The following is a 12,498-nucleotide window of genomic DNA, read 5'->3' on the forward strand; positions in this document are numbered from 1 at the left end:
CTGCAATAGGAAAGGTAGTTAGCACTCCATACTGTGGGCTCTGGCCTGCACTTGCTGAGGAACAGAAACCATCAGTTCTATTGCTCCCTGCACTTACTCCTGTCTTCACAGAATCAAGTATGGAAATTAAAAAAAAAAGCAGCGCTTGTCAAATAATGATCCTCTTTAGTAGACTCAACATGACATATAAGATACACTTACATCTACTTTTTTTTTTTTTTTAGCCTAGAATCTCTCTGCTTTCTTTTTTATTCATTATTTTATAGTACTCGGTAACATGCTTCATATTTTTCAGGAGACAAATCCCTCCCTCAAAGACTTGCAGTGCATACTGGAACTCTGCATGGGAGTAAAGCCTGAAAATAGACCATCCTTCTGCACTTCAAAGGCCCTAGAATAATCTGACAGACAAGTGACATTAAAGAACACAAAATGAAGATTCAGAAGAAATAAATGAGTTATGGAAAGTAGATCTTGATCTTGCAGTCAAACAAATGGACATTGTGTAGATTGTTTTTAGAAATGAGACATAGGATTTGTCTTGGAGTCTCTAACAGTATTTTTTATTACTACAAACTGTTTTAAAATCTGCACTGTGATTTTTACATGATTAATCTTTTCCTTTTTCATCTCTGTAACTTCTGCACCCATTAGCTAGCTGGACTTTTTGTCCTATAACCTTCTCCTTTTACTTCCTAAGTAAAAAGGTTGTTTCATATTCAGTAAATTAAACACATGGCTTTCAACATACGTCTCAGGACAGTATACTTTTCTTCAAGAAAAAGAAATACGGTTTCCAGATAAAACATCAGAATGAAATAAACACAGAAACAATGTGCCTTTGGGGAGTAAGAAAACACTCCAGGGCTGATTATATTTGCCAGAACGTTGAACATGAACTCATCAGATTGATTAAGTCTGTCATAACAGCAAATCATTAAGCCATAAAAGAGAAAATTCAATATACTTTCTAGAGAGAGAAGTCTATTTTTTAAATAATCAAAATAATATGGCTTTTAGAAAATCCCCGTTGCTTTACTGTACTAGTATTTTGAGCAGGACTTTGATGTCAAAGATGCTATAGTAATAAAAGCACAGACATTGCAATGTTAATTTTTCTTTTTTTATTACATGACATACCTATCTGGGCCCATATCAGTAAAGACAAACATGCCAGGTCAGGCGTAACCAGTGCCATACAGCACAACAGGAGAAGGAAACAGCTGAGGGGCAAAGGACCAGCATAGGTTCTGTACAGAGAGAAAAACACTTGTTGAAAAGCAATGTAGTTACAAGGGGGTTTCCACAAAAACTTCCCTATTCTGTGAAAACCTGATCTAGAGGGAATTCCAGAGTCAGCCTAAAGCGAGGCAGGAAAAAGATGAAGCAAGCTAGCGAGCTGGAGGGAATCCCAGACAGTGAGACACTTGTCCAGAGAGATCCTGTTCTCTTGCATACACTGCGTAGGGCCATGCAGCTCTTCAAGAACTGCAAATTCTTGGGGTCAGAGCTCATATTCTCCTGACATCCCACTTCCTGTGCAGTATGACTGCAAGTTTTGTACACAAAACAAGGAAAACATCACAGCAACCATCACTGATTTCATGCTTCAGGAGGCAGCCACCCAGGAGATTTTTTTAGCTGCCAGATGTAGCCACTGCCCTGCGAACATATCCAGGTATGTTTCTCTTCAGGTGATTGATCACAGAAGGGCTGAAGGAAGAGATTTATTTTTTTTTCTTTTTAACAGCAAATCACTTTTCTCATTTCTTGAGTATCCAGTGGCTGAGGAGAAACATGTTCTCCTGCAGATATGAGCTCAGCTTGTGAGTGCTAGGGACATTCTTTTATTGATAAAAGACTCACTGCTCACTAAAAATATCCAGCTTTTGAAGTAGAAATGATCCTTCTTCAGCATCTCAGGACTTCAGAGAAACTCAGAAGCCAGTATGATTTGCTATGACCCCACCCCCTCAGTCTCCCCTAGTATGAAATTATCTTGAAGGAGAAAAAATAAAATCAAAGTGTTTAAAACGTTTCTCCTCAACATTTCCACCTCTCTGAAGAAGATTCTACTAAGACAAAAGTAGGTAGCATTGGCAGGACCACTGCAGACTTTCAAACAGGCAAGATCTAACATGCAATTATTAGTTGCTCCTTATCATAAGGGGTGTTGAAAAGATACACACTGATTTATTTACACTAGTATTTAAACAGTACTGCAGAAAAGAGAAGGCAAAACATATTGTTACAGAGGAAAAACCATCTCAAAAGCTATGTATATATAAATTCTCTTCTGTCTGCAACAGTCCGAAGCTTGCAATTCATCAGCTGGTCTTTAACCTGCACTCTCTGTAAGTTCATGATTTCATTGGGGTGAAAAAATGGGCTAAATGAATCACCGTTTCTATTGTTGAAGAGCTAAAATTAAGATTTGTTCCACGTGAAGCCAAGACCAAAAACTGTCCAAGCTTTAGTGTCTATCCTGTCATTTACCCAGTCAACAAAACACTTTAAGCTTCAAAGACTACCTTTTCCACAGTAGCACATGAAACAGTAACAATGATGGAGCTCAGCTGTCCCTCCTTGTATTTGCTTTCCAGATTTCTCCCTAATCTTTCAAATTTATGATTTTGCAACTGATTTTACATCTGATTATTGCTCTTCTTCTTGGCTAGATATCAAGGACTACTGATACCTAAGGCTGGTATTCTTATCCTCAAAGCCTGAGTAAGCCAAAGGCATGACTCACAAAGTTCCATCTAACAGTCTCTCTGTTCAAAAAGCCCAATCTTAGAATGAGATAAATTGAAATGAAAAGATTCAGGCTGAAACATACACATAGCCTTAAATAGCTGAAAATACGCCGTGAGCTTGGAAAGTGCAAAGCATTTAATTTTTCAGATCTCTTCCGAGCTTCCATTGGAACCATATGGAGCTTCCATTTCCTTATATTCTCCACCTACACTATCCTACACTATAATCCACACTAGAATATAGTGGCCAAATACATGCAGTAGTTTAAAACATAATTGTATATATGCACATTAGCTCTACAGTATGGTATTTTTTTTCTGAGCTTACACAATTATGACTGACAGCAAAGCTCATTGAAATGTATTTAGTCATTTGCATCCATCGGTTTAATTTATAGTCACCTCCCAGGTGCTAATTTGTATTTACAATTACAATGCAGATTTACTAATAACTCTCAAGAAAACAAGATTGTTGGTGAAGCATCGTCACGTGCTGGGATGTCACTAGATGATGCCACTTCATAAAAGATGGAGATCCCTTTCTAGTTTCAAGAATTTCTGTCTTCATTTTCAGGAGTGCAAACACACTGCAATCTTTCGATTTCAGTGTATTTCAAGTGCTCAGCACCTATAGAAATTAGACTGCATTATCTGGCATGTCATAGTGTCGATAATTCACTGAATACCAGGTGCTCCGTCTCTGCATAGAAGTAAAGGAAGAACCAAGAAACTGGAAGAAAAATTTAATACCCCTAATATCTCTCCAGTCAAGGTGCTGTACAGAAACTTAGAAGTCATTGAAAACACAGCCTCGCCTATAAATCTTGCTCCTTTTACACTTTTTAACCATCTCGGTGCTGACACTGTAACTGTTTGCTTCACTGACCAGGCAGTTAAGTGCTCAAACTGTAAGAATACATGACTTATGCCACTCCTGGAGCAAGCCCACAATGGTTATCGATCAGACTTCCAATTGCAGTGACCCTACAAGGCTGTCAAAGATTTAATACCCATTTTGGGGATGATGAGGTAAAATCTTGTTACTCCTATGTATCGAAGTATTTTCAACTATGGTTTAGACAGTCTTGTCCCTAACAACTTTTGCATCGCATAAGGATTCTTTTTATAGTATCAGTATATTCTGTCCTGTATAGTTTAAGTTTTGTAAAGCATAAATTAATGTATTACGTTCAAATATACACATAGTTTGTATATTAACATTAAAAAGGTTTATCAAAGCAGAATTAAAATTGAGCTTTGAAAACTAAATTTTCTGATTTTCAAAGGCTGGGGCTTTTTTTTTTTAAAAAAACACTGTGGTTTTTAACACTCTGTTGAATTTGTTTGTGAGGCTGGATTCTTTTTAAGCAAAGAATAAAAATATGAGGAAACCTTTGGTATAGTTTTAGATTCCCTGATACAGATGCTTTTTCATGTGATGTCAAGTTACTATAGCTTCCTCTTTTTTTTGATGGAAGATATCAGAACTAGAGCTGGGCAGGAATTTTCCTACACAAAGTACATTGCTGAAAAATTCTCATTAATTAAAGACAACACTGAGAATTCATTTCTTAAATCTCTAACTTTTGTACGCTTAGGTAAGAGGCGGTCACCCTCTCTACCCTTTAGAGTCAATGAGGAGACACAAACGATCCAGAAAGTGATTCACCTCCTTCTAACACCGGCCCTTCCAGATGGTAATTCAGCTCACCCCAGTCAGTCAGACACCTGCCTGAGAACAAGACAAACCACCTCCAGGAATGTCTGTTTCCCTCCACTGGCTATCAAGGGTAGACAGGGTGACTGGCTCATAGCTCAAGATTTTCTTAAGTCTGTGATAGAAATTCCATCTAAAGTGTTAGCTGAAATACAGTGGTTAAGGCTAACTTTTCAGGTTCTGCCGTTCTCTGCCAGCCAAGGACTGCAGGTACCACGTTATCTGACCCCACAGGCTGCCCAGACTCCACGGCCTGGAGAGCCAACTTGAAGAGTTGAGTTTCAGGAACATTACTGAAATGTCCATTTCCCAGGAAGTTTTTTTTTTTTTATATATATATATATTTGTTTGTTTGTTTTCTTAAGAGCATGAAAACATCTGAAGCACCAAGGTTTCTTATGAATCGGAAATTCTCGAATGCAACAACTCTAACTGGAACCCTGTTTATTTCTGGACTTCGATATTTGAGGATGAGGCGTTAGAAAAACACAGCTATTTTAACACCTGGTTTCAATGCAGTTAATAACTTTGCACCTGATACATTCTCCCCCATTAAGTCAAATTTATGCTAATAATGTCCTGATTAGCAAATACTATTTAAAGCTGGTTTATGGGATGATTTCTGAATAAGATAGGTGTCTAGTTGCAGCGAATTTCAGCCAGGAAGATTATATTCAGCAGATTTCAGCTATCAGATTGTAAGACAACATGAACTTCACAAATTATCTATAGGTATCCCTGCAAAACAGTGGAATAGCCTACAGGATGACAAGTAGTGACAGCTAGGAAGAAGTTTTTTCACACTGGGTAAATCTGTGCTTTTACCAAACACAACACAATCTCTAGTATTGGAAACTGCAGAACTCCCGTATTTAAGTTACTTTACGGAAAATTCAGTTAGCCACATGAATCTCACTCGATTCTGAAGATACAGGTCTTGAAACACAAGAGTATGTACTTAAACAATTCCAAAGCTGGATTGTATAGGCTGTCTCTGCAGGGCTTAATGAAAGGTGAAGCAAAGGGCACCAAGCTGACAGGCTCAGCACGACAACTGTGTATCTTCTCCTTCTGAAGGAGCCTTAGGTGGTGACATCTCTGGCCTCTCTGCACTGTATTTCACAGCATGGTGTGGGCAGACCTTAACCCATTCTATAAATCATACTGTATCCTGAAAGACATCTTCTCTTTTTTTCTCCCTCTGAAAAATGCTTCAGGCAATAACTTCTCAACTACAACACTATTTCTCTTTAGGATCTAGAAAAAGCAGCAAAGGCACAGAAAGGATACATTTTCATCTTCCCTAGATTCATTTGAGTTCTCACGGAAATACCTAATAGTGCATTTACAGCATGCTGTTTTCAAAGCACTATCTATTAAAATATTAATCAGCTATTCATCTCAGCCCTATAGTGAAGCAGGTGATTTCATATTTCTACTACTTTACAGAAGCACGGATAAGTACTTCGAAGGAAAGGATAATTTGCAGAGCTGAACAGAAGCAGCACATCATGCTTGACAGTTAGAACAGGATATCCCATATCAACCCACCCAAGCATGCGCACAAAGCGCGAGTTAGACCCAGGAAATATGCAATCAGGACATCTAGTTTTAAGGCACTAAGGGCCAAAGCACACACCAAACAATACACTTACTCTGCACTTGTGTAGGTTTTTTCAAGCACAGGAATTGGATCAATAGCCACTTTTCATGGCGAGTATCACTGTATTAATTTTAGAATCAGAGAAACTGATGCACATTAAACTAATTGCTCAAAGCTATTTGATACCTTCTGGCAATATGGTAGAGAGTGTCAGACTACATGTAATTTACACATCAAGTCTGTCACAACATGCAAAAGCAACTACTTTTTTTTTTCTAAAATGGCAGTGCTGCTGCTTACCTAGTGTTTGAGGGGCAAGTTCACCTACTTTTCTCTCTCAGGGAATTCCTACCCACAGCTCTTGCCTTTGTGAAAAGCATTGTGTTCCTTAGAGCCCTGGGATAATGGCAAGGAGTAGAGGTATTTGCTGCTCTTCTAGCTGAAGCTAGTTTTCTCTACAAAAGATCCAATAATTAAAACCACTTTGGGCTAGAAAAGGAAAACAATTGTATGCTCGTAGGTAAAGTATTCAGCTAGAAGAAGTCAGTCCTGTTTAATGTCATGTTTAAGCAGCCAGGACTTCTGTGCCCCAATAATTGAGTCCCTAGCCAAGTATGGCTAATATCAGTCTACATTAACATTTGTTTTACACTCCTTCTGGTGCAGTAAGTCTTTGGAATTAGGCATGGCGGTCAGGCAGCTGCAGCTCAACTTTGTTATGCCACTCTGTATTTTTAGCTTTAACCCTTAATGCCCACCTCCAAGCAGGATGCTAAGCCATCTCTTGGAATTACGCATCAATACCACATCCTCATTTTGCAGCCTCATACCCAATAACTCACTGGCCAGGACACTCTCAGCCTATGGGCAGACGTTAACTCCCTGCTTTATTTGAGGGAGATCTAAACACATTCTCCCATGTTAGATGCTAGATTAACTACTAATTAACTTGATGTGCAGTATTCTCAGTTCTTTCCGTTATAACTCTTCCAAACTTAGGGGATAATTAGTTCACCATTGGATCTGAGAAAAAGAAAGATATAGAGAATGATTCAGTAATTTAATGGCTGAGAGCGAAAAGACCTGAATTTCCATCTGCCTCACTTAAGTATTTTATAGGCTATATATAGGCTTCAGCTCTTTCCAGAAGGGTTGGATTAGAGGGAAAAAAACCAAAGCAAGCTAGAATTGAGCTGACAAAAAAGATGTTACCGGTGAACAGACTGAAAAGAAGACTCGGCAGAGGCAAAAGGACCCAATACAGAATGGAGAAAGGGGAGACTAGAGGCACGGTACTTAAGAGGGGGAAAGCATAGCGGTGCGCAGCCTCGGCCGCAGAAAATCAGCCTGGGCTACGACTTCGGCAGGTACTTTGGGTCCAACTGACAGAGCAGCCCCAGGATCCCACTCCGCCTTCCTCGGAGACTCACACCACCTCAGCGGGGGTGAAAAAAGCCCTGGCCTCCTTATTGCAAGGTCTCTGCTACCCATAATGTTTTTTTTACAGATGGAAACATGTACTCTCGCAGAAATTTCAGAGGACAAATTAACGCTACGCCAGTGCCCGTTCAATCAAGAGGCTGTAACAGCTTTTCCCCCCCCCCTCCCCAGCACTGGTGTGGGGAAGGAGACGCCTGCCCCAAGGACACAGGACTACCTCATACCACCGACACCGGCCGATCCCTTGGCCGTGCGTTTTGGGGTATTTACCACCTGCGGGTTCCCACCTGTGGGGAGAGGGACGGACTAACCGCTCCCTCGTAGTCCAAGGGGTAAAACAACTGCTTGAAGCAGCCGGAGGCACAGATCCACCTTCCCACAGACGGAGCCTAGGCTGACCACACCGAGGAGCCCGACCCAGGCAGGTCTTCCCGCCTGGCGTTCCCCAGCGGGGGGGGGGGGGGCGAGGCGAAGACGGGCGGGTTTGAGGCCGGCAGGGCCCGAGGGCTCTCAGGGCGAACCCCGGGACTACGAGAAAGGCCCCGGCGCCCCAACCGGGTCGGAACCGGGGGAGGGGATCGTCCCGGGGGTCCCGGCCGCCTCACAGCCCAGCCGCGGCCGCCAGCCGGGAGTGAGGCGCGAGGCGCCGTCCCTCAGGCCTCCCTGGGGGCGGGGCCGCCCCGCCCCACCCCGCACAGGTGCTACCTGGAGGGCGGGGTCACCCGCCGGCGGACGGATATCAATTTCTCTCGCAGAGGAGACCCTTCGTTCCACGGTTAATCCCCTCCGTGCCGCTTCCCAAAGCCGAGCCAGGGCGGAGCGGCGCCTCCTCGCCTCCGCTATTCCTCTCGGGAAAGCCCCGCGAGGAAGGGCGGTGTGTCAGCGGCGGCGTTAGGACCCGGAGGACTATTTTTTTACCCCCCCCCCCCCAATCTTCGGCGAGAGGGGGCACGAGCGAGCCCGTCAGTCAGCCAGCGGGGGGAGGCGGATGCGTCTGCGGCCGTAAGTAGTTCCGGTTGAGGAAGTCGGCGCTGGCGGCCGCCGGTTCCCGTGGCTGCGCCAGGGCAGGAGCGACGCGTCCCCAGCGGTGCCGAGACCGCCCCGGCCCCGCTCCAGCCCCGCCGCCATGGCCACCCGCTCCTGCCGGGAGAAGGCGCAGAAGCAGAACGAGCAGCACCAGGCCATCCTGGCCAAGCTGCTGCGGGAGGAGGACAACAAGTACTGCGCGGACTGCGAGGCCAAGGGTACGGCGGGGCCGGGGGAGGCCGGAGGCGGGAGGCGGGAGGGCCGCCCCCCCCTTCTACCTCAGCTCGGGGTCCCGGCTCCGGGAGCGGGGGTTCGGCGGCGAGGCCCGGCCAAGGGCCGCCGCCCGGCTCCACGTCCGCAGGGGCGGCGGCGGCGGCGACCGGCCCTTCTCCCTCAGGGGCGGCGGCCGGGGGGAGAGCGGAGGGGCGGGGGGGGAGAGGCAGGGAGACCTCGGGGTCGGCCGCCGACCCGTTCCCGCTTGTCCGGCCTCCGGTCGGGAGCCCCTCGCGGTTTGAGGGTCCGTGCGGCGGCTGGCCTAGCCCGTTTTTTCCTGAAGTTTGACGGGCCGAGCCTTCCTCCCGCCCCGGCAGGTGTGGGTCAGGCCGGCGATCTCGCCCGGCCGAGGCGAGGGGCAGGTGCCCCAAGAGTTTGGTGTTGGGCGTCCGAAGCAATGCCCTTCGGTGTCGGCTCAGTCCCGCCAGCGCCAGGCTCTTTGAATCTGGACGTTAATCGTGTCGGGGATCCAGCTTTGGTGGTGAATGGGATTTTAAAGATCGTATCGCTGTCAAATCTTAACCTCGGGTTGGTCTGGTAGTTCTGTGCTGCACCAAAGTACACCTGTATTTGCGTTTGTATTTGCCTTGGGTTCTGTGGCTTTGAAATGGAAAAAACGTAGCACATCCCTCTTTCATCTGGAGTCGATTCATTAAGATGTTACCCTCAACAAGATGATTGCACAGTAAGTTATTGTTTTAAGTATAATACTTCCTGAACAACAACCGGGTGTTCGCACTGTATGATTAGCTCCACAGTTGCCTTGTTCAGTCCTTCTGCGCCTCAACGGGAGGTTAGCTATGGTGAGCTAGTTTGAGCAACCAGAAATGGTACTATGTAATGTCCCTTTCCAATCTGTGCACGCTACTTTTTTCGCCACGGACGTAAATTGTGCAGAGCCTTGCACAATGCTGTTATCTGATACACCAGAAATAAGACTTCATTTTCCTAGTATGTAGCCGTAAGAAGTATATAGTAGGGATTACACCAAAGATAATAAATCTTTATATTTGGCAAGTAACTCTTCTTAATCATTTTCTAGCACAGCTGTTCTTGCCCCCAGACTTGTGGTCACTGTGTAAAAGGCTCGTAACCGGTGGTTTTCTGGAAAAATCATGCTTGTATGTTTTGTGCATTTTTGGCACTTGAGATTTCCATGCTGAACACTGCTCTGAGTTGCTTGCTGATGGCATTCCATACGTGTGTTGTTCATAGTGTGGGCCTTGGAGCTGGGTTGCTCAATAGCAGAGTCTGGAATTCTCCAACTAATTTTTGTCCTGTCTTCTGCGTTCCTTCTTTCTAATCATCACCTGGGCAAAGTATCGTTTGTAAGTCTCTGTAGTCCTTGGTATCTTTTGGCACTTCAGTTCAGCAATGCTGACGCTCTGAGCTTCCGACTTCTTATATTTGTATCATTGAGTATCTTTATCCACTGTTCTTTTCTTTGATGCTTTCATATCTCTCTTCTGTCACAAGAGCTTTCTTTCATAAGTTCAAGCTTTGATGTATCTTGAGTTTGGTGGGTTTTTTTCTCTTCAGGTTCTGGAGGACCTACCAATCTCTTGACCAGGCTGTCTTTTGCTAGTACCTGTAATTCGGATTCCATCTTTCTAGTAAATTATTTTACTTAGCCACCTTACTGAAATCTGACTGCACTTCTGAGGAATTCTGTTTTTTCTTTTGCTCAACCCCACATTTCCCTTGCTGTCTCTCTGTATGCCAGAGGCATGGCTTGCTTTCACCCTGTCCCTCAGGAAGGCTGACATGAAAATACTGTGTGATGCGATGTGAGCTTACGATGTTGAGGGAATTGTGTGGGTTTTGGTTTTATTTTTATTCTCTTTTTCCCTTCAAGTTTAATTTGCACTTGCCTCATCCTGTTCTGGCAGTTCTTAAGTCTTGGGTTGTATTAGCTTTGTAATGCCATCTGCCTTTGCCTGTACTCCTGTAGTAAAGTGTATGGTTTTCCTATAGTTGGAGGGGAGAGTGTGGAATGATGAACTTATTTTAGTTTCAGCTGGTCTAGAGGCACTTGGCTTAGAGATGGTCATATATGGACACTCTGTGTAGATTCCTTTCCTTAAGTTTAAGAAGTTTCCTTCTAGGAAGGAGAGTTGCGTGAACAATCTTGAGATGCCTCTGCTATACCCTGAAGTCTAGATTTATATATACTTCCAGAAGACGTGGCTCAGAAGAAAAAACACAATCAGTTGTTTAGTTGAAAATCAAGCTTGCCATGAGCATCTAATGCCACTGTTGAACTCTTCCTCCTTTTATCAGTCTTTGCTGAAACTTCCTGTTGACCAAAAGAAAAGGAAAAGTGAAGGATACTTCTTTCAGTTGCAGCCAGCTGTTTTTTCCTAATGTGTTTCACACTTAATCCATGGTGGTTGAGTGCTCATGACTTGCTGGTGTCTGGCAAAGTTGTAGTTTTGCTAGTCCTGGTATGCAGTGATGTCTGAGGCAGCAATTTTTAACATGGCTCTGTTAGCTAACCAGAGTCTGTGAGCTGTCTGCATGGTTTTCCCCAGACTGTGACAGTCTCCTTCACCTCTTGCATCACTATCAGCATCCATTTCATCTCTGGTCATGTTTGTCATTAGTCTGGAGTTCCCTATTGCCAGTTCCACTAGAGAGTCTCCTCTTCCTGGGTTCTGCAGACAGGAACATGAAACTGTTCAAGGCAAAATATTTAGGAATTCTCTGGTGTCAGTCCTACTTCAGAACATATGTTTAGACCATATGTTTTTCCTTTTGTTCATGTAATTTATTCTTTTTTTTTTGAAATGCTGTCCACTTCAGTTTCTGTTACTTTCGTCTTTTGTGTGAGCTTTGCTTCTTTGTCTGTCATCCTCCTTTCTGTTGTGCAGTAGGAACCCCTGAGTTCTGTTTTTTGCTTTAATCCTGTTCACCTAATTGTTGGGTAACATTATCTTCATGGTTAACTCTGCTTGTGTTAACTGAGTTGTAGTTGTATCTCGGGTCTTATTCTGGAAATATTTAAAGCTGTTGTTTTCAGTATGGTCATTCAGATAGCTGGCAATTCAGCATGGGTTCTTAACCAAAGCTAAGAGGCTATCATTGCTAATTCCTTCCTCTTGCCATAGATGTTGTAGTCCATCTTAAACCTCAGGTATTATATTTACCCTAGGCTTCTGTTCAGATAGTCACATCCAAGGGATGTTGAAATCTTGCAGATTGTACTTGTTTATCTGTTTTAACTGCTATTCTTTGAGGCTCTGGGAATTCTTAGGTAGCTAGATATCATTTAAAATCTTATAAACATCCTTTTGACCCTAAAAAACTTAATGTGGTCCTACGTGCATATTTATCACTTACTGCTTTGATTGTACCTACTATAAAGCCACTGTTGAACTCTTCCTTCACATCATTAAAGCTTCTCGGTTGGCTTTTACTTCTCGCGTCAAAAAGAAGCTCATCAGAACTTAGTCCTGTCCTACTGCTGATTCAGTCTTAAATTACTGAATTGGTCCTCCTTGCTCTCTCAGCTTGTGACCACTGTCTGCATTGCTTGTGAGAAATAGGAAAGGTGCGTGCTTGAAACTATTATTGCATGCTTGCTTTGTATAAGAATTAGAAAAGCTACCTCTTGGTCTTCCTCAAAGTAATCTTGCTGTTGTTATTAGTGGTCTTGTATCAAGAACAAATCCATCCTTTGGTTT

The 12,498-nt window shown here is 43.7% G+C and overlaps 1 protein-coding gene across 4 annotated transcripts in view; it reads left to right on the plus strand.

The window, feature by feature from the left end:
• The first annotated feature begins 8,499 nt into the window (after window positions 1-8,499).
• The window catches only part of SMAP1 (small ArfGAP 1), an 88,869-nt gene continuing 84,870 nt past the window's right edge, over window positions 8,500-12,498 (plus strand). For 3 of the 4 annotated variants that reach the window (XM_049818191.1, XM_049818192.1, XM_049818193.1), the window contains exon 1: window positions 8,525-8,760. In XM_049818191.1, the coding sequence (XP_049674148.1) occupies window positions 8,643-8,760 (118 nt within the window). In that variant the 5' untranslated portion in view covers window positions 8,525-8,642. The other variant, XM_049818194.1, reaches the window with a different exon arrangement.

The sequence above is a fragment of the Accipiter gentilis genome, chromosome 15, assembly GCF_929443795.1.
Source record: "Accipiter gentilis chromosome 15, bAccGen1.1, whole genome shotgun sequence".
Taxonomy (NCBI): Eukaryota; Metazoa; Chordata; class Aves; order Accipitriformes; family Accipitridae; genus Astur; species Astur gentilis.